The sequence below is a fragment of the Salmo salar genome, chromosome ssa19 (assembly GCF_905237065.1).
Source record: "Salmo salar chromosome ssa19, Ssal_v3.1, whole genome shotgun sequence".
Lineage (NCBI taxonomy): Eukaryota > Metazoa > Chordata > Actinopteri > Salmoniformes > Salmonidae > Salmo > Salmo salar.
In genome coordinates this window covers 37,790,954-37,814,618 of record NC_059460.1, presented here as the reverse complement: position 1 = coordinate 37,814,618, position 23,665 = coordinate 37,790,954, and the positions used below count along the sequence as shown (strand labels likewise).

At 44.0% G+C, this 23,665-nt stretch overlaps 1 protein-coding gene across 1 annotated transcript in view; it reads right to left on the bottom strand.

Annotated features, from left to right (window-relative positions):
- Positions 1–18,867: 18,867 nt before the first annotated feature.
- The window catches only part of LOC106591840 (uncharacterized), a 41,107-nt gene continuing 36,309 nt past the window's right edge, over positions 18,868–23,665 (bottom strand). The window contains exon 13 of the mRNA XM_045702283.1: positions 18,868–22,696. Within this exon, the coding sequence (XP_045558239.1) occupies positions 22,516–22,696 (181 nt within the window). The 3' untranslated portion in view covers positions 18,868–22,515. The remainder of the gene's footprint in view (positions 22,697–23,665) is intronic.

The window sequence follows — 23,665 nt, the reverse complement described above, 5'->3', positions numbered from 1 at the left end:
TGCAGACACACACACATACACAGAGACGCACACACACACACACACACACACAGAGACGCACACACACACACACACACACACACACACACACACACACACACACACACACACACACACACACACACACACACACACACACACACACACACACACACACACGACACCCACAGACACCCACACCCACAGACACCCACACCCACACACAGCCACACACACAGCCACACACACAGCCACACACACAGCCACACACACACCACACACACACACAGAGAGACAAACCCATAAACACACACACACAGACACACACACACACACACAGAGACAAACCCATAAACACACACACACAGACACACACACAGACACACCCATCAACACACACACACACACACACACACACACACTCTCTACCATACTATAACCCTGTATCCCCCTCTACCATACTATAACCCCCTATACCATACTATAATCCCCTCCACCCCCTCTACCATACTTTAACCCCCTCTACCATAATGTAACCCTCTCAACCATACTATAACCCTGTAACCCCCTCTACCATACTGTAACCCCCTCCACCATACTTCTGAATACAGCAGCTGCAGACCTTAGAGTGAAATACTGACTTAAAAGCCCTGAAACAACAAAACAGTTTTCAGAAAAATAAGTGTTAGGTAAAACATTGTACCAAATCTGGAAATCTACCCCTCAACACCCAACATTCCCCTGTAAATCCATCTAATATACTATAACCCATCTACCTTGCTATAACACCGTCTACCACACCATAACCCCGCTGCCATACTGCAACCCCCGCTGCCATACTGCAACCCCCGCTGCCATACTGCAACCCCCGCTGCCATACTGCAACCCCCGCTGCCATACTGCAACCCCCGCTGCCATACTGCAACCCCCTCTGCCATAACATCCTCTACCATACTATAACACCCTCGAGCATACTATAACCCTCTCTACCATACTATATCCCCCCTCTACCATACTATAAGCCTGTAACCCCCTCTACCATACTATAACCCCCTCTACCATACTGTAATCCTCTCTACCATACTATAACCCTGAAACCCCCTCTACCATACTGTAACCCTCTCTACCATACTGTAACCTCCTTCTACCATACTATAACCCCCTCTGCCATACTGTAACCCCATCATCCATACTTTAATCCCCTCTACCCCCTCTACCATACTACAACCCCCTCCACCATACTACAACCCCCTCCACCATACTACAACCCCCTCCACCACACTACAACCCCCTCTACCATATTATAACCACCTCTACCATATTATAACCCCCTCTACCATATTGTAACCCTCTCCACCATACTATAACCCCTTCTACCATATTGTAACCCTCTCCACCATACTATAACCCCTTCTACCATACTGTAACCATCTCTACCATACTGTAACCCCCGTCTACCATACCCTAACCCCCTCTGCCATACTGTAACCCCCTCTGCCATACTGTAACCCCCTCCACCATACTATAATCCCCACTACCCCCTCTACCATACTATAACCCTCTCTTCCATACTATAACCCCCTAGACCATACTATAACCCCCTCTAACATACCTTTACCACATCCACCATACTATAACCCTCTCTACCATACTATAACCACCTCTAACATACTATAACCCTGCAACCCCTTCTACCATACTGTAACCCTCTCTACCATACTGTAACCCCCTTCTACCATACTGTAACACCCTTCTACCATACTATAACTCCCTCTACCATACTATAACTCCCTCTACCATACTATAACTCCCTCTACCACACTATAACTCCCTCTACCATACTATAACTCCCTCTACCATACTATAACTCCCTCTACCACACTATAACTCCCTCTACCATACTATAACTCCCTCTACCCCCTCTTCCATACTATAACCTCCTCTACCGTACTATAACCCCCTCTACCGTACTATAACCCTCTCTACCGTACTATAACCCCCTCTACCGCACTATAACCCCCTCTACCGCACTATAACCTCCTTCACCATACTATAACCCCCTCTACCATACTTTAACCCCCTCCACCATACTGTAATACCCTCTACCACACTATAACTCCCCCTACTTTACTGCAACCCCCTCTACCTTACTATAACATCCTTTACCATACTATAACATCCTTTACCATACTATAACCCCCTCTACCATACTATAACCCTCTCTACCATACTATAACCCTCTCTACCATACTATAACCCCCTCTACCATACTATAGCCCCCTCTACCATACTATAACCCCCTCTACCATACTATAACCCCCTCTACCATACTATAACCTTGTAACCCCATCTACCATACTATAACCCCCTACTACCATACTATAACCCCCTTCTACCATACCATAACTCCCTCTACCTTACTGTAACCCCCTCTACCATACTGTAACCCTCTCTACCATACTGTAACCGCTTTCTACTATACTATAACCCCCTCTACCATACTATAACTCCCTCTACCATACTATAACTCCCTCTACCATACTGTAACCCCCTCCACTATACTTTAATCCCATCTACCCCATCTACCATACTATAACCCCCTCTACCATACTATAACCTCCACCATACTATAACCCCCTCTACCATACTATAACCTCCACCATACTATAACCCCCTCCACCATACTGTAATCCCCTCCACCATACTGTAATCCCCTCTAATCCCTCTACCATACTACAACCCCCTCTACCATACTATAACTCCCTCTACTGCAACCCCCTCTACCTTACTATAACATCCTTTACCATACTATAACCCCCTCTACCATACTATAACCCTGTAACCCCCTCTACCATACTATAACCCCCTCTACCATACTATAACCCTCTCTAACATTCTATAACATCCTTTACCATACTATAACCCCCTCTACCATACTATAACCCTCTACCATACTATAACCCCCTCTACCATACTATAACCCTATAACCCCCTCTACCATACTGTAACCCTCTAACATTCTATAACCCCCAACCCCCTCTACCTTACTGTAACCCTCTCTACCATACTTAAACCCCCTTCTACCATACTGTAACCCCCTCTCCCATACTGTAACCCCCTTCTACCATACTGTAACCCCTTCTACCATACTATAACCCCCTTCTACCATACTATAACCCCCTTCTACCATACTGTAACCCCCTCCACCATACTGTAACCCCCTCCACCATAATGTAACCCCCTCCACCATAATGTAACCCCCTCCACCATAATGTAACCCCCTCCACCTTACTGTTACCCCCTCAAATTCAGATCTAGACTTTGAAGGTTGTTTCATTGATTTGTTTCATTCTTCTCCGCTAAACAGGAACTGATTTAGACTTGGGAGACCAGGTGGTGCATTTAACGATTAGGTAGAACAGAAAACCACCACTAGTCCAGACATCGTAGGGTCAGAGTTGAATATCTCTAGTCTATTACATTCTACTGGGAGGAAGAATCAGGGTTTTTAACAGCACCAGGACATTTAACAGCACGAGGATATTTAACAGCAGCAGGATATTTAACAGCACCATGATGTTTACCAGCACCAGGATATTTACCAGCACCAGGATATTTAACAGCACCAGGATATTTAACAGTACCAGGATATTTAACAGCAGCAGGATATTTAAATTAACAGCATTAGGATAGGTGTAGAAACTCAAAGAAAGCCAAATATCACATGGGACAGGAACAAACATTCAATCCCAGAGCAGATAGGTGAGTATTTAAGAATGGAGATTAGCCAGGGGCTAGAGAGGGTGTTTCAAAATCTGCCAGTTTCCACAGTGTATTCCTTTTTAATATCAGGATAAAGGCCAAGCGTGTTTTTTTTTAGCATGTATTCTGCGGACAGAAAGGAATCCCTTTGGTGGTTAAGAGACCTGTGCTGGATTTTATTGGGCTGTGGTGGATCAGGCCAGGAAACCAGAGTTAATACCTCTCTACCACTTCAAACACATGCCAGGACCTCTTTAATGTCATGGAGTGGAGGGGAGGTGGAGGGGGTGAGGGTGAGACAGAAGAGAGATCAACCTGGAAGGCGGGAGATCTAGGCTTAAACCTTGCTTATGTCAGGGGGAGGGATGGATGGTATGAGGAGGGTGGGAGGTGGGGAGGTGGAAGATGGGAAGAGGGGAGGTGGGGAGGGGCCTCTGTATGCCTATGTAGCTATTCCATAAAAAAATCTGCCGTTTCCAGCTACAATAGTCAATAACAACATTAACAATGTCTACACTGTATTTCTGATCAATTTAATGTCATTTTAAGACTTTTTTTTCTTCATCAAGGACATTTCTAAGTGACCCCAAACTTTTGAACGATAGTGTATATCTTTTTAAGATATATTTTTAGAAATATTACAATGTTTCTTCCACATCACAGATTATTTTGTGTAAATTGCTGACAAAAAAATGACAGTTAAATCAAATGTAATCCCTTTTTGTAACACAACATTTTGAAAAAGTTAACTTCTGCTACTCAGTTTTATACTCTGACCCAATGGTTGACCCTTTCTTATGGTAGCAGGTCACACATCTTGCTGCTGTGATTGCACACTGCGATTTTTCACCTAACAGATATAGGAGTTAGAGCTCTCACTCACTCACACACACACTCACTCACTCCCCTGGTTTCACTGCTACTCTTTCATGTATGACTACAGTCATTGCTGTTCTATGTGGATGAGAATAAAGGCTTGAGGGTTGTGGGGTGGAGTGGGCTTGTTGCAGGGTTGTTATGTGGCAATCCTAGGATGTCTTTCTAGTCCTGCCAGCAGTAGCGGCAGCGTTTATGGGTGAGAGTTAGACTCAGTTTCTCCGACGTTAATGTCTTTCTGTAAAGACAGCTATGACACATTCCCTCCTCAAGGTTATTGTTGGAAAACCTAGATGGTCTAGGGATGTCTCTCTCTGTGTCTCTCTCTGTGTCTGTGTCTCTCTCTGTGTCTGTGTCTCTCTCTGTGTCTGTGTCTGTCTCTGTGTCTGTCTGTCTGTCTGTCTCTGTGTCTGTCTGTCTGTCTCTGTGTCTGTCTGTCTGTCTCTGTGTCTGTCTGTCTGTCTCTGTGTCTGTCTGTCTGTCTCTGTGTCTGTCTGTCTCTGTGTCTGTCTGTCTGTCTGTCTGTCTGTCTGTCTGTCTGTCTGTCTGTCTGTCTGTCTGTCTGTCTGTCTGTCTGTCTGTCTGTCTGTCTGTCTGTCTGTCTGTCTGTCTGTCTGTCTGTCTGTCTGTCTCTGTGTCTGTCTGTCTCTGTGTCTGTCTGTTTCTGTCTCTGTGTCTGTCTCTGTGTCTGTCTCTGTGTCTGTCTGTCTGTCTCTGTCTCTGGAAATTGAGGTCAAAGTGCAGGGGGTAATGAGATGCAGACAGCAGAGGCTGGGCCTAGTCATGCCAGGGATGGTGGGGTAGCTGAGGCTGGGTCTAGTCAGACTAGAGATGGTGGGGTAGCGGAGGCTGGGTCTAGTCAGACTAGAGATGGTGGGGTAGCGGAGGCTGGGTTTAGTCAGACTAGAGATGGTGGTATAGCGGAGGCTGAGTCTAGTCAGGCTAGAGATGGTGGTATAGCGAAGGCTGAGTCTAGTCAGGCTAGAGATGGTGGGGTAGCTGAGGCTGGGCCTAGTTATGCTATGGAGGGTGGTGTAAATGATGCTGGGCCTAGTCATGCTATGGAGGGTGGTGTAGAGGATGCTAGGTCTAGTCAGGTTATGCTAGTGGATGAGGAGAGTATAGTGGGGAAGTGTAAGAGACCAGAGGGGGAGGAGGAGGGTGTCAAGCGGAAAAGGAAAAAGGGTGTGGTTAAAGGCACAATGGAAACTTTGCCTTTTGCTGTGGGGGATGCCCTGACCAGAGAGGAAGAGCAGGTGTTCAGGGTGGGAGATAGAGATGAGGAGGAAAGTGAGTCTGAGGAAGGGGGCTCTGGTGGAAAGGGGCAAGTGTGTTGAGCCATGGGACAAATCTTAGTGCAGGAGTGGCAGTCCTTTTTGCACCAGGTCTGTCTAAAAATTTGCTCCTCAAAGGAGGTGTGTAGGGGTAGGCTCCTTGTTGTTAAAGCAGAAATCAACAACATGGGTTTTGTCTTTATAAATGTGTATGCGCCTAATACAGGGAGAGAAAGAGGGGTTCTATTTGGGATTCTTACACAGGAACTCACAGGTAGCGCCTGAGGAGGCGCTGGTGGTCGGAGGGGACTGGAACTGTACAATGGATTTTTACAAAAGACAGAAATGGGGAAGAGCCTCATTCAGTGGGAGTGTTAAGGGACATCATTAATCAGTTCGACCTAGTGGATGTTTGAAGAACTAAACATCCAAACACAAGACAGTATACATGGGTGAAAAGTTTTTGGGGCTAGGGTGAGTGCAGCCCGACTTGATCGGTTTTACATGTCTAGAAATCGGAGCAATAGGCTGTTGGGCGCTACCATTCTCCCGGTGGGGTTTTCGGATCATCACATAACTTTGGCTCGGCTGTCTATTTCACCAGGGCCTCGGCAGGCATCTTATTGGAAGTTCAATGTAAAGCTCTTACAAGATGCCACTTTTTGCTCAGGTTTCCAGACCTTTTGGGAAAAGTGGGGGCAGCGAAGAGAGGAGTATGAGTCTCTGAGCCAATGGTGGGATGTGGGGAAAGTCCAAATTCGGCTTTTCTGTCAACAGCATACATCTCTCTCATCCTCAGAGGCTAGGAGAATATTGGGGGACTAGAGCGGTGTATTAGCGAGATGGAGGTAGAGATGGTGGGGCAAGGCAATGTAGGCCTTCAGGCTAATTTAGCTGAATTACGTAGGGACCTGGGCAGTTTTTTCCAGGTTAAAGCAAAGGGAGCACTTGTAAGAACTAGGTTCTCCATGCTCAAGGAGATGGATGTTCCCAGCTCCTTCTTCTTTGGTTTGGAAAGACAGAGCAGTGAAGCCAAGGGAATGCATTGTCTACGGCTGTCTGATGGGCCGGTGACCTCTGTGATGGGTGAGATGCGGGAGCGGACTGTGGAGTTTTATACTGAATTGTATAGGGCAGAAGTGTGTGGTCTATTGTGTGCTCAGGTCTTGTTCGCAGGACTACCTATGCTCTCTCTGGCACAGAGGGATGAAATGGACATTCCTCTGTTGTCCCATGAGCTGGCAGAGGCCATAACCCAGATGTTCCCCGGTCGTGCACCGGGGGTCAATGGACTCCCAGTGGAGTTTATAAAAAATTCTGGGGAATAATTGGACAGGACTTCTTTTGCGTGTTGCGTGAAGGCGTCGGGGTAGGAGAGTTGCCGATGAGCTGCCGTCGGACGGCTCTGACTCTCCTGCCCAAAAAAGGGACTTGTGTGAACTTAAGAACTGGAGGCCTGTGGCATTACTCTGTGCGGACTCCAAGATATTTGCCAAGGTCCTCTCTAACAGACTGAAGTCCCATTTGGACTCGATAGTACATAAGGACCAAACATATTGTGTACCGGGACGCTCAATCACAAACAACTTGTTCTTAATTAGGGACATGTTGGACTTGTCGAGAGGTTCTAATGTGAACTTTGGACTGGTCTCTAGATCAAGAGAAGGCTTTTGATAGAGTGGACCATGAGTATCTGTTTAATGTGATGTTTGGGTTTGGGAAGAGTTTTTTGACATGTGTGAAGCTGTTGTATGCTGGGGTGTCATGTATGGTTATGGTGGGAGGGGGGTCAGTAGGCCAGTCTGGGTGAGACGGGGCATTAGGCAAGGATGCCCTCTATCTGGGCAGTTATACACACTAGCCATTGAGCCTTTTTTAGGACTGCTACGCAGGAGACTGCAGGGAGTGTCCTGGACAGGCATGGATGTGGTGACAGGCATAGCATATGCAGTGTCAGCATATGCAGATGACATTTCTGTGATGGTCAGGGATGGTCACTATATGCAGGCACTAGAGACTAGTCTGAAGGTGTATGAGGAAGCTTCATCAGCTAAGGTAAACTGGGGCAAAAGCAAAGCTCTGTTATGTGGGGCATGGGGGGGATAGGGCTCCTCCTCTGCTTCCAGGGGGTTTGCAGTAGGGTTGTGAAGGGCTTAAAGTGTTGGGGGTGTACCTGGGCTCGGAGAAGTGGGTCAGGAAGAACTGGGAGGGGCTGTCACAGGCAGTGGTGTCAAGACTGGCCAGGTGGAGGTGGCTCCTGTCCCAAGTGTCATATAGAGGGAGGGTGCTGATAATTAACAACCTGGTGGCATCTTCCCTGTGGCATAAACTGGCTGTCCTCAAACCCCACCACCACCGGTCTGCTTGCAGACCTGCAACGCAAGCTGGTGGACTTCTTCTGGTCGGGCCATCACTGGCTGAGGGCGGCAGTGTTGTACATGACCATCCACGAAAGAGGACAGGGCCTGGTGGAACTGGAGAGCAGGATGGCTGCTTTCTGGACAAAGGCGGTGCAGAGACTGCTGTACCATACTGATGTTGGCTGGAGGGAACCAGCATGCGAGCTGCTGAGGAGAGCTGGCGGATTAGGTTTGGACCGGCAGCTGTTCCTCATGAAGCTGGAGAGGCTGAGTACAGCAGGTCTCTCAGATTTTTACTCTGCAATGCTGAGGGCCTGGCAGCTGCTAAGGCACACACGAGAAGGGGGTGTGGAGCCTGGTCTGTGGGTGTGGGAGGAGCCTATCTTCCACAATCCAGCCATTCCTTTGAGATCGGTCCAGTCGGCCACCCTGCAGAGGCAACTGATGGCAGGGGGTGTCCAAAGGCTGGGTGACCTGAGACTGCTGGGAGAGGAGGGATGGAAAAGCCCGGAAGTCTTGGCACAACAAACAGGAATAAAGTCTCTTAGGCTGCTGGAGAGATTCCTGGAGGAGTTCCAGGAGGCACTGTCTGAGCCGGTAAGGGGGATGTTTGAGCGGCCAAAGGGAGAGGGGCCACCAAGTTTTCCGCCACTGCAGGTGACGGCAGAGACTGGAGACTTGCAAGGGGGTGTGGAGGACTTGTTAGATTTTAACACTCCGAGCCTGGGGGAGTTTGAAGGGGTGGGAGGTAAAGCCCTCTACAACCTCTGCCATAAGTTCAGGAATATTAAGAGCCTAACAGGAGTGAGGGCACATCAGTGGCAGGGGGTATGTGGGGCAGAGAGTATGGTGGGTTTTAGATGTAGGGGGCTCTACAAACCCCCAGTACAAAGAGGTCAGGGGACCTCCAGTGGAGGGTTCTTCATGGAGCCCTGGCCACTAACAGCTGGTTGGCACGGGTTGAACCAGGAATCGGGCAGGGGTGTCCTTTTTGTAAAATGAAAGAAACTGTGATTCATGTGTTTTCTGTGTGCACCAGGTTAATGCCACAAATGTCTCTGTTGGAATGTCTGTGTGAGAGGTTGGGGGTGGGTTTTACTGTTGGGGTGTTCATAATGGGATACAGGTATTCAAATAAGGAGAAGGCCAAATGTGTTTTGTTGAATTTTCTGTTTGCTCAGGCAAAGTTATCTATTTGGCTAACAAGGAGGAACAGGGTCAAAGGTGGGGCGATAACACACCCTTTATTATTGTTTAATGGGATGGTCTCTGCGCGCCTTAGGGTTGAGTTTGAGTTCTATAAAATGATAAAAAGTGTGGAGATGTTTCAGGAGATACGGTGGGTGGGGGGGCTGTCTGTATAGCTGGGGAAGATGTTTTGGATATAGGGTTGTAGGAGTGGGTATTGTTTTGAGTATTGTGATGTTGGTTTGTATCATGTGGTAGCTGGAAGGGTTAGTATGGTACATGTATGCAGTACAGGATATATTTTTGGTTTTATTTTTAAGGGGGGTGGGTGAGTTTTAAATGAAATGAGAATGTTTCAGTAAAGACAAAAAGTCAAAAAAGGTCTCTCTCTCTACACACCTATTTTTGTCTCTCCCTCCACCTCTCTCTCTCAATTTCAATTTCATTTTAAGGGCTTTATTGGCATGGAAAATATATTTTAATATTGCCAAAGCAAGATAACCTGTTGGGGATAGGGGGCAGTATTTGCACGGCCGGATAAAAAACGTACCCGATTTAATCTGGTTACTACTCCTGCCCAGTAACTAGAATATGCATATAATTGTTTGATTTGGATAGAAAACACCCTAAAGTTTCTAAAACTGTTTGAATGGTGTCTGAGTATAACAGAACTCATATGGCAGGCCAAAACCTGAGAAGATTCCAAACAGGAAGCGCCCTCTCTGACCATTTCTTGGCCTTCTACACCATCTCTATCCAAAACAAAGGATCTCTGCTGTAACGTGACATTTTCTAAGGCTCCCATAGGCTCCCAGAAGGCGCCAGAACATTGAATGATGACTTTGCAGCCCATGGCTGAAAAACAGTAGCGCATTTGGTAAGTGGTCGATCTGAGAACAATGAGACGGGGGCGCGCGCATGCACGAGACGACTCCATGTTTACATTTTTTGTCTTTGAACGAAAACAGGGTTTCCCGGTCGGAATATTATCGCTATTTTACGAGAAAAAAAGCATAAAAATTGATTTTAAACAGCGTTTGACATGCTTCGAAGTACGATAATGGAATATTTTGAATTTTTTGGTCACGAAACGCGCGTCACCCTTCATTACCCTTCGGATAGTGTCTTGAACGCACGAACAAAACGCTGCTATTTGGATATAACTATGGATTATTTGGAACCAAACCAACATTTGTTATTGAAGTAGAAGTCCTAGGAGTGCATTCTGACGAAGAACAGCAAAGGTAATCCAATTTTTCTTATAGTAAATCTGACTTTGGTGAGTACCAAACTTGGTGGGTGTCAAAATAGCTAGCCTGTGATGGCCAGGCTATCTACTGAGAATATTGCAAAATGTGCTTTCACCGAAAAGCTATTTTAAAATCGGACATAGCGATTGCATAAAGGAGTTCTGTATCTATAATTCTTAAAATAATTGTTATGTTTTTTGTGAACGTTTATCGTGAGTAATTTAGTAAATTCACCGGAAGTGTTCGGTGGGAATGCTAGTCACATGCTAGTCACATGCTAATGTAAAAAGCTGTTTTTTGATATAAATATGAACTTGATTGAACAAAACATGCATGTATTGTATAACATAATGTCCTAGGAGTGTCATCTGATGAAGATCAAAGGTTAGTGCTGCATTTAGCTGTGGTTTTGGTTTTTGTGACATTATATGCTAGCTTGAAAAATGGGTGTCTGATTATTTCTGGCTGGGTACTCTCCTGACATAATCTAATGTTTTGCTTTCGTTGTAAAGCCTTTTTGAAATCGGACAATGTGGTTAGATAAAGGAGAGTTGTCTTTAAAATGTTGTAAAATAGTCATATGTTTGAAAAATTGAAGTTTTGGGATTTTTGAGGAGTTTGTAATTCGCTCCACGCCCTATCGTTGGATTTTGGAGCGGCGTTCCGCTAGCGGAACATCTAGATGTAAGAGGTTAAATCCCCTTTGATGAGGAAATGAAACATTTTATGGAAAAGAGGGATGAGGGATGAGGCAAAAGGTATGTCAATTAAGTATGTTAGCCCAACTGATTGGCCAATGTCCTGCAAATTAAGAAATCATGTGACTAAACTAAATATTAATAAAAATAAACTACACTATGAAACAAAGATACATTTTAAAGAGTGATAGTAAAAAGCTTTGAGGCATCTTAAATGACCTTTAATAAAAAAAAAAAAAGCCAACTCGACTTCTTCAGATGGCTCATTCATCACAAAGCCCACTAATATTGCAAACTACTTTAATGACTTTTTCATTGGCAAGATAAGCAAACGTAGGGATAACATGCCAGCAACAAACGCTGACACAACACATCCAAGTATATCGGATCAAGTTATGAAAGACAAGAATTGTTCTTTTGAATTCCGTAAAGTCAGTGTGGAAGAGGCGAAAAAATTATTGTTGTCTATCAACAATGACAAGCCACCAGGGTCTGACAATCTAGATGGAAAATTACTGAGGATAATAGCAGACAATATTACATATGCCACATCTTCAATTTAATCCTACAAGAGAGTGTGTGCCCTCAGGCCTGCAGGGAAGCTAAAGTCATTCCGTTACCCAAGAATAGTAAAGCCCCCTTTACTGGCTCAACCTTGAAGGCAGAACTCAATGTGTCAGAGTGAGCAATGAGCTGTCGCCCACTCTTAGCTATGATGTGGGCGTGCCCCAAGGGTCAATACTGGGGCCCCTCCTGTTCAGCCTGTACATTAATGATCTGCCTTCTGTCTGCACTGGGTCTGAAGTTAAAATGTATGCAGATGATACAGTGATATATGTGCATCCAAAGAGCAAACAACAAGCTGCACAAGAACTCACTACTGTAATGGTCCAGGTTACAAAGTGGCTCAGTGACTCGTGTTTGCATCTCATTGTGAAAAAAACTGTTTGCATGTTCTTCACAAAGAGGGCAACAGATGCTACTGAGCCAGATGTCTATGTGTCAGGGGAGAAGCTCCAGGTGGTATCTGATTTTAAGTACCTTGGCATCATACTTGATTCCAACCTCTCTTTTAAAAAGCATGTGAAAAAGGTAATTCAAATAACCAAATTCAACCTAGCTAATTTCCGATTTATACGAAATTGTTGACCACAGAGGTAGCAAGACAGTACTTCAAATCGATGATACTCCCCCACTTAACATACTGCTTGACTAGTTGGGCCCAAGCTTGCTATACAACATTAAAACCTATTCAGTCTGTCTACAAACAGGCTCTCAAAGTGCTCGATAGGAAGCCCAATAGCCATCATCACTGTTACATCCTCAGAAAGCATGAGCTCCTGAGTTGGGAAAATCTTGTGCAATACACCGACGCATGTCTTGTATTCAAGATCCTAAATGGCCTAGCTCCCCCTCCACTCAGTATTTTTGTTAAACAGAAAACCCAAACATATGGCAGCAGATCCACAAGGTCTGCCATGAGAGGTGACTGTATAGTTCCCTTAAGGAAAAGCACCTTTAGTAAATCCGCTTTCTCTGTGAGAGCGTCCCATGTCTGGAATACACTGCCATCAGACACACATAACTGCACCACATATCACACTTTCACAAAATGCATGAAGACATGGCTAAAGGTCAATCAGATTTGTGAACATAATCCCTAGCTGTGTATTGCCGCTTTCCATGTTGTCTGTTGTCTGTAGCTTGTGAGGTGTGGAAACACTGTTGTTTTTATGGATTTTGTCTTGTTGCTTTTTGTTCTATGTTGCTCTGTCTGTATGCTATATCTTGCTTGTCCTATGTTACTCTGCGTGTGCTCACTGTTCAATGATTGTCTATATTGTAATTGTTTTTAATAACCTGCCCAGGGACTGCGGTTGAAAATTAGCCGGCTGGCTAAAACAGGCACTTTTACTGAAACGTTGATTAATGTGCACTGTCCCTGTAAAAATAAAATAAACTCAAATAGCAAACCAATCAGCCTGTTACCAAGCCTTAGTAAACTTCTGGAAAAAATTGTGTTTGACCAGATACAATGTTATTTTACAGTAAACAAGTAGACAACAGAATTTCAGCATGCTTATAGGGACGGACACTCAACAAGCACAGCACTTACACAAATGACTGATGATTGGCTGAGGAAAATTGCTGATAAAATGCATGTGGGGGCTGTCTTCTTAGACTTTAGTGCAGCTTTTGACATTATTGATCATAGTCTGCTGCTGGAAAAACGTACGTCTTATGGCTTTACACCCCCTGCTATAATGTGGATAAACCGTTACTTGTCTAACAGAACACAGAGGGTGTTCTTTAATTGAAGCCTCTCAAATATAATCCAGTTAGAATCAGGAATTCCCCGAGGTAGCTGTTTAGGCCCCTTGCTTTTTTCAAATTTGACTAACGACATGCCACTGACTTTGAGTGAAACCAGAGTGTCTATGTATGCGAATGACTCAACACTATACCCGTCAGCTACTACAGTGACTGAAATGACTGCAACACTCAACAAAGAGCTGCAGTTAGTTTCAGAGTGGGTGGCAAGGAATAAGTTAGCCCTAAATATTTCCAGTGGGTTTTGGCAGTCCTTAACTTCTTATGGGCAGGTGGGAAGGTAGCGTCCCACCTGGCCAACATCCGTTGAAATTGCAGAGGGCGAAATTCAAACTACAGTATTATAAATATTTAACTTTCATAAAATCACAAGTGTAATACATCAAAATAAAGCTTAACTTCTTGTTAATCCAGCCACTGTCTCAGATTTCAAAAAGGCTTTACGGCGAAAGCAAACCATGCGATTATCTGAGGCCAGCTCCCCGCATAAAAACACATGAAAAACATATTTCAACCAGGCAGGTGCGACACGAAAGTCAGAAATAGCGATATAAATAATGCCTTACCTTTGATGATCTTCTTCTGTTGGCCCCCTTGTTCGATAATGTCCTTCTTTATATCCATAAAAACTCAGTTTAGCTGGTGCGCTTCAGTCAATAATCCACCCAGTTTCCCTCCATCAAAATGCATACAAAATGAATCCCAAACATTACTAATAAACTTTTCCAAACAAGTAAAACAACGTTTATAATCAAACCTTAGGTACCCTAATACGTAAATAAACAATACAATTTAAGACGGAGAATCGTTATTGTCTTTACTGGAGAAAAATACCAAAGAGCACACTCTCTTCACACGCTTGGAAACACTACAGCTAAAATGGGAGCCACCTAGAAAAAGTACAATTTCTGGCTCATTTTTCCAAAAAACAGCCTGAAACTCTTTCTAAAGACTGTTGACATTTAGTGGAATCCCTAGGAACTGCAATCTGGGAGGACTTGGCCTTATAATAAAAGTGATAGCCATTGAAAATAGTGGTAGGCCATATCAGTTCTGTTATACTCACAGACATAATTTTAACAGTTATAGAAACTTTAGAGTGTTTTCTATCCAAATCGACCAATTATATGCATATCCTAGCTTCTGGGCCTGAGTAACAGGCAGTTTACTTTGGGCACGCTTTTCATCCGGATGTCAAAATACTGCCCCCTACCCAAGAGAGGTTAATAGTTGATTCTAAGATTTGTGTTTGATCATGTATATGTTTTTGCTGTTTGTTGTTTGTTATAGAGCCAAAAGGATTATCTATACATCTCCATCTTGGATAGAAACCTCTTTGTGTTGTTGTTTGTTTTCCAATTTTCCCAGAAGTGGTTCGAGTCCATGGATTCTTCAATTTCATTGAGCTGTTTCTGACGCGCTGTTCCTTCTTTTTCCGTTTTTCTGTATTGTTTTATTGATTAACAATAGTGAAGGCGTAGACTCAGGTTTTCTGGATCTCTATGTTTTTGTTTGGACAGGTTTTTCAATTTCTTTCTTAGGTTTTTGCATTCCTCATCAAACCATTTGTCATTGTTGTTCATTTTCTTCGGTTTTCTGTTTGAAATTTTTAGATTTGGAAAGAAGCTGAGAGGTCAAATATACATTTAAGATTTTCTACTGCCAAGTTTATACCTTCAGTATTACAGTGGAACGTTTTGTCCAGGAAGTTGTCTAAAAGGGATTGAATTTGTTGTTGCCTAATTGTTTTTTGATAGGTTTCCACACTACATTCCTTCCATCTGTAGCATTTCTTACTTAGTTCCTTTGGCTTTGATGTCTCATGATTGAGTATTGCTCTGTTCAATAAGACTGTGATTTTGCTGTGATCTGATAGGGGTGTCAGTGGGCTGACTGTGAATGCTCTGAGACTCTGGGTTGAGGTCAGTGATAAAGTAGTCTACATACAACTGCCAAGAGATGAGCTATAGGTGCACCTACCAAAGGAGTCCCCTCAAAGCCTACCATTGGCTATGTACATACCCACCGTGCGACAGAGCTTCTGGGTCTGGAAAGGATTAATTTACACCTGTCTTCATTAACCTCCCTGGGCAAGGTGGGACGTTTGCGTCCCACCTAGTCAACAGCCAGTGGAATCGTGTGGCGCAAAATACAAATACCTCATAAATGCTATAACTTCAATTTCTCAAACATATGACTATTTTACACCATTTTAAAGACAAGACTCTCGTTAATGTAACCACACTGTCCGATTTTAAAAAGGCTTTACAGCGAAAGCAAAACATTAGATTATGTCAGGAGAGTACCCAGCCAAAAATAATCACACAGCCATTTTCAAAGCATGCATATATGTCACAAAAACCAAACCACAGCTAAATGCAGCACTAACCTTTGATGATCTTCATCAGATGACACTCCTAGGACATTGTTATACAATACATGCATGTTTTGTTCAATCAAGTTCATATTTATATCAAAAACCAGCTTTTTACATTAGCATGTGATGTTCAGAACTAGCATACCCACCGCAAACTTCCGGTGAATTTACTTAATTACTCACGATTAACGTTCACAAAATACATAACAATTATTTTATGATTTATAGATACAGAACTCCTTTATGCAATCACGGTGTCAGATTTTAAAATAGCTTTTCGGCAAAAGCACATTTTGCAATATTCTGAGTAGATAGCCCGGCCATCACGGCTAGCTAATTTGACACCCACCATGTTTGGCCCTCACCAAACTCAGATTTACTATTAGAAAAATTGGATTACCTTTGCTGTTCTTCGTCAGAATGCACTCCCAGGACTTCTACTTCAACAACAAATGTTGTTTTGGTTCGAAATAATCCATAGTTATATTGAAATAGCTCTGTTTTGTTCGTGCGTTGAGGTCAGAATCCGAAGGGTGACGCGCGGGCGCATTTCGTGACAAAAAAATTCTAAATATTCCATTACCGTACTTCGAAGCATGTCAAACCCTGTTTAAAATACATTTTTATGCGATTTTTCTCGTAAAATAGCGATAATATTCCAACCGAGCGACGTTGTATTCGTTCAAAGAGAGAAAGAAAAAAATGGAGTCCTCTCGTGCACGCGCGCTCTAGTGTCAGTGTTCCCTGCCTGACCACTCAATAACACTCCTGCTGTTTTTCGCCCAGACTGCAAAGCTCTCATTCCACTTTCCGACGCCTTCTTAGAGCCAATGGAAGCCCTAGAAAAAGTCACGTTACAGCAGAGATGCTGTATTTTTGATAGATATGCCCTAGAAGGACAACAAATTGTCAGACAGGGTACTTCCTGCATGGAATCTTCTCAGGTTTTGGCCTGCCATATGAGTTCTGTTATACTCACAGACACGATTCAAACAGTTTTAGAAACTTTCGAGTGTTTTCTATCCAAATCTACTAATTATATGCATATTCTCGTTTCTGGGCAAGAGTAGTAACCAGAATAATTCGGGTACGTTTTTTATCCGGCCGTGCAAATACTGCCCCCTAGCCCCAACAGGTTAAAGTATGGGGATTCATTTTTCTCTGTTAAGATAATTTCCTTTTGAGTTTCTAGCCAAATGTAAATGTAAAATGTTCCTGTTTTGATTAATTTAATGGGGTGAGTTAGGTCTGCTCTATGTCTCGCTGGTCTGGGCGGGGTGCCTATTGATCTGTTGCTCCTGTGTGAAGTGTTGGGGCTGCGTTTGAGGCTGCATTTGAGGCTGCGTTCTCTCTCTTTCGCTCTCTCTCTCTCCACATCTCTCTATTACCATTCTCTCTCTCTCTCCAGCTCTCCCTGTCTCTCTATCACCTCTCTCTCTCTCTCTCTCCACTTCTCTTTGTCTCTCTATCACCTCTCTCTCGTCACCTCTCTGTCGCTCTATTACCTCTCTCTCTCCACCTCTCTCTGTCTCTATCTCCATCTTTCTCTTTCTCCACCGCACTTTGTCTCTCTATCACCTCTCTCTTTCTCTCTCTCCACCTCTGTCGCTCTATCACCTCTCTCTCTCTCCACCTCTCTCTGTCTCTTTCTCCATCTTTCTCTTTATCTTGATATATTTTTCTCTCCCATAGGAAGCCTCTTTGTTGTGAATGGGGCCCATCCAATAAACAGAGAGACTCTAAAGAGGAAACGTACAACACTGAATGAGGTAATTTTTTTTTTTAAACACTCAAATGACAAGCTTATCTTCAACATAACTCTTTAAGACAAAACAAAATGTAACTGGACGAGGTTCACTCAGTTTCTGACTCCTTTCTTCTGTTTCGTGTCTACTTTGAACACGATCCTGCTGACCCTAATGTTAACTGTTATAAGGAAAATCCATCAATTTACTGTATCTTCATATTAAAAGACACTTGTAAAATATATCATTCTATAAGCCTGTAACAAATATCCACTTCAGAGAAACAAATGTTTTTTTTTAAGGCAAATACACTGCAGATATTGTTTGTGTCCCAAATCCCACTCTATTTCCTATCAAGTGTACCACTTTTGTAAATGTAACCATATTCCAATAGGACTCTGGTCACAAGTAGTGCACTATATAGGGAATAGAGTGGCATTTGGGACAAGGATATGATGTCAAACCAGGACAAACGGCTTATAGTTTAAACTTTGATTTGTGAATGTTAAACTGACAGACATGGTTGAGCAAACTTCTTTCTCTCTCTCGTTTTGTTTTCCCATGAAATGCAATTTTTATAGGTTTGTTTCTACGTGATCCACCCATCTGATGGAACTATATGGATAAGACATTAAAAGGGAAATCTGCAATTTACCTCAAAAGGTGGCAGAGTTACTGCTTTATTGTTCTTTAAACTGCGGATTGCCCCTTTATGCCAATGCTGAGTCATATCCATGTGGTTTTCAATGGGAAAAGATGACATGAAACACAAATGCATAATATATATAAATATTTTGTTTAATATCAAGTTGATCATGTCAATGTACAGTATACGTGTTCACAGTGACAAGACAGAGAGACTGAGAAGCCCTCACGACTAAAACAACAAAAATGAAAATTAATAACTGAAGTATAATGATCATAACAACTTCTACCTAGTGAGTCTTGCAAACGTTCATGTGCACAATAACATCGCACCCCACTCAATGGTCAATGAAAATGTATCAGAAAACAGAAATGGCTTAAATGTTTTATTTATTTAAACTTTATTTAGACAGGGAGTCAATGCTGAGACCAAGGTGTCTTTATTTAGACAGGAAGTCAATGCTGAGACAAGGTTTATTTTACAGATGAGTCTTGTATAGCACCACAATACACATCAAAATACAGTAAACACATTAAACTACACATTCATATACACATTAAAATATGCGTTATTATACACAAAAAAACACGTTATTATACACAACAATACAAGAAAAGCAAAACCCAATCATAAAAAACTGACCGTCTGAAATGCCACAGAGGGTTCCCTAACAACCGTCTGAAATGCCACAGAGGGTTCCCTAACAACCGTCTGAAATGCCATAGAGGGTTCCCTAACAACTGTCTGAAATGCCACAGAGGGTTCCCTAACAACCGTCTGAAATGCCATAGAGGGTTCCCTAACAACCGTCTGAAATGCCATAGAGGGTTCCCTAACAACCGTCTGAAATGCCATAGATGTTCCCCTAACAACCGTCTGAAATGCCATAGATGTTCCCCTAACAACCATCTGAAATGCCATAGAGGGTTCCCTAACAACCGTCTGAAATGCCATAGAGGGTTCCCTAACAACCGTCTGAAATGCCATAGATGTTCCCCTAACAACCATCTGAAATGCCATAGAGGGTTCCCTAACAACCGTCTGAAATGCCATAGAGGGTCCCCTAACAACTGTCTAAAATGCCATAGAGGGTCCCCTAACAACCGTCTGAAATGCCATAGAGGGTCCCCTAACAACCGTCTGAAATGCCATAGAGGGTCCCCTAACAACCGTCTGAAATGCCATAGAGGGTTCCCTAACAACCATCTGAAATGCCATAGAGGGTCCCCTAACAACCGTCTGAAATGCCATAGAGTATTGCACCCCTTAAGCAAATTAGGGTTAAGTGCCTTGCTCATGGGCACATCAACAGATTTTTCAATGTTGCATTAAACGGTAAGGGAATGGTGATATGCTAGCAACTTTTGTAGTATAATATGGATTTTTGAAATATTGTTTGAATGCAAAAGCAAACATTCTCATTGTGGAAACATAGAGCTCTCTACTGGAGTGAGTTAGGAGAGAAGCCCCAGTGGAGAGACGCCCCAGTGGAGAGACGCCCCAGGGGAGAGACGCCCCAGCGGAGAGACGCCCCAGCGGAGAGACGGCCCAGGGGAGAGACGGCCCAGGGGAGAGACGGCCCAGGGGAGAGATGCACAAGTGCAGAAAGACATGCAATACTGTAAATGACATTAACACTGATACAAAACAGAGATGTACATCAAATCACAACATTGACACATATAACGCTGTTGCAATCCACAAAGTTGAACAAAGTTTTTTTTTTCAATGAAATACAAAACCCTTCATGTGCTCACATATCATATAGGTACACACTGCTATGAAGGTTACAGTAAGCACTACCATGAAGATACACAGGGTTACAGGTTACAGTACAAACTACTATAAAGCTATACAGGGTTACAGGTTACAGTACACACTACTATGAAGCTATACAGGGTTACAGGTTACAGTACACAATACAATGAAGCTGTACAGGGTTACAGGTTACAGTACACACTACTATGAAGCTATACAGGGTTACAGGTTACAGTACACACTACTATGAAGCTATACAGGGTTACAGGTTACAGTACACAATACAATGAAGCTGTACAGGGTTACAGGTTACAGTACACACTACTATGAAGCTGTACACGGTTACAGGTTACAGTACACACTACTATGAAGCTGTACAGGGTTACAGGTTACAGTACACAATACTATGAAGCTGTACAGGGTTACAGGTTACAGTACACACTACTATGAAGCTGTGCAAGGTTACAGGTTACAATACACACTATGAAGCTTTACATGGTTACAGGTTACAGGTTACAGTACACAATACTATGAAGCTGTGCAGGGTTACAGGTTACAGTACACAATACTATGAATCTGTACAGGGTTACAGGTTACAGGTTACAGTACACAATACTATGAGGTTACAGTACAGAATACTATGAAGCTGTACAGGGTTACAGGTTACAGTACACACTACTATGAAAACATATACAGGGTTACAGTGTACAGTACTGTACACACGTTGTCACTTCCATCAGTTCCCTGAGTGGGGTGTGGAGGGATGGGTTCAGTCTCCTAGTTAGAGTGGATGGGTTCAGTCTCCTAGGTAGAGTGGACGGGTTCATTCTCCTAGGTAGAGTGGATGATGGGTTCAGTCTCCTAGGTAGAGTGGATGATGGGTTCAGTCTCCTAGGTAGAGTGGATGATGGGTTCAGTCTCCTAGGTAGAGTGGATGATGGGTTCAGTCTCCTAGGTAGAGTGGATGATGGGTTCAGTCTCCTAGTTAGAGGATGGGTTCAGTCTCCTAGTTAGTGGATGGGTTCAGTCTCCTAGTTAGAGTGGATGATGGGTTCAGTCTCCTAGTTAGAGTGGATGATGGGTTCAGTCTCCTAGTTAGTGGATGATGGGTTCAGTCTCCTAGTTAGAGTGGATGATTGGTTCAGTCTCCTAGGTAGAGTGGATGGGTTCAGTTTCCGAGTTAGAGTGGATGGGTTCAGTCTCCTAGTTAGAGTGGATGGGTTCAGTCTCCTAGTTAGAGGATGGGTTCAGTCTCCTAGTTAGTGGATGGGTTCAGTCTCCTAGTTAGTGGATGGGTTCAGTCTCCTAGTTAGAGTGGATGATGGGTTCAGTCTCCTAGTTAGAGTGGATGATGGGTTCAGTCTCCTAGTTAGAGTGGATGATGGGTTCAGTCTCCTAGTTAGAGTGGATGATAGGTTCAGTCTCCTAGTTAGAGTGGATGATAGGTTCAGTCTCCTAGTTAGAGTGGATGGGCTCAGTCTCCTAATGTCCAGCATTATGGTCGTAATGGTGTTGGTGGCTGCATTTTCCTCAGCCAATGTAGAGTGGATGGGCTCAATTTCCTGGTAGATGGGATCCGCCTGTTGTTGTATAGGATTTCCAAGTGTGGGATGTTTCCCTTGCTGCTCCACTGTGGGGGGACTGGGAGGAGGAGAGCTGGGGGGTGGTCGACTGGGATGGGGACCTGGAGGAGGAGAGCCTGGAGGGGTCTCCTGGGATGGGGACTGGGAGGAGGAGAGCTAGGAGGGGGTCTACTGGGACTGGGACTGAGATGAGAGCTAGGAGGGGGTCTACTGGGACTGGGACTGAGATGAGAGCTAGGAGGGGGTCTACTGGTACTGGGACTGAGATGAGAGCTAGAAGGGGGTCTGCTAGGACTGGGAGGAGGAGAGCTAGGAGGGGATCTGCTAGGACTGGGAGGAGGAGAGCTGGGGGGGTCTGCTAGGACTGGTAGGAGGAGAGCTGGGGGGGTCTGCTAGGACTGGTAGGAGGAAAGCTAGGAGGGGGTTCTACTGGGATGGGGACCATCAGAGGTGGTGTGGATGGAGTCAGCCTGGTGGTCAATGGGGTGGTCCAGTGGTGGATGCTGCTCCAGGGAGTAGGAGCTTGGGGTTTGACTAACAGGAGGGTGTCTTTTGGGAGGATGAGGAGCTGGGGGTGGGACTAACAGGAGGGGGTCTTCTGGTTCTGGAAGGAGGACCTGTGGTTGGGACTAACAGGAGGGGGGTCTTCTGGGTCTGAGGCTGGAAGGAGGAGGTCTCCTCAGAACCATTATCTGAGCACTGGGTCCCAGGAGGAGGAGGTCTCCTCAGAACCACTATCTGAGCACTGGGTCCCAGGAGGAGGAGGTCTCCTCAGAACCACTATCTGAGCACTTGGTCCGAGGAGGAGTAGGGTGCTCAACTCATGTTCACTGTGGTCCACCACTGGTACCCCGTTTACCTCCACCAATCTAAAGGAGATGCACACATGCAGGTTAGGCCTTATACACAGATGGTACACAAACACTCCTTCTGCATCCAGTTTATTTCAGTATTGCAATTTACTTTCTGATATGACAACATGTAACCACGAGCACCTGGCTCACCTTCACTGTTGGCAGCAGTGCCTAAACATTGTAATTTTAGTCATGGTCGAGAAAGTTTTTTAGTTATGGTTGGGACATGTTTTTTAGTTATGGTCGAGACATGTTTTTAGTCATGGTTGGGACAGGTTTTTAGTCATGGTTGGGACAGGTTTTTAGTCATGACAGGTTTTTAGTCATGGTTGGGATAGGTTTTTAGTCATGACAGGTTTTTAGTCATGGTCGGGACGGGTTTTTAGTAATGGTATGGACAGGTTTTTAGTCATTGTCTTGACATGTTATTAGTCATGGTCAGGACTGGTTTTTAGTCATGGCAGGGACAGGTTTTTAGTCGGGACATGTTTTTAGTCATAGTCAGGACAGGTTTCTAGTCATGATTAGGACAGGTTTGTAGTCATGACAGGTCTTTAGTCATTGTCAGAACAGGTTTCTAGTCAGAAGATACAGTTGAAGTCGGAAGTTTACATACACTTAGGTTGAAGTCATTAAAACTTGTTTTTCAACCACTCCACCATTTTTTGGTTCACAAACTGTAGTTTTGGCAAGTCGGTTAGGACATCTACTTTGTGCATGACACAAGTAATTTTTCCAACAATTGTTTATACAGATTATTTCACTTATAATTCACTGTAACACAATTCCAGTGGGTCAGAAGTTTACATACACTAAGTTGACTGTGCCATTAAACAGCTTGGAAAATTCCAGAAAATGATGTCATAGCTTTAGAAGCTTCTGATAGGCTATTTGACATCATTTGAGTACCTGTTGATGTATTTCAAGGCCTACTTTCAAACTCAGTGCCTCTTTGCTTGACATCATTGGAAAATCAACAGAAAT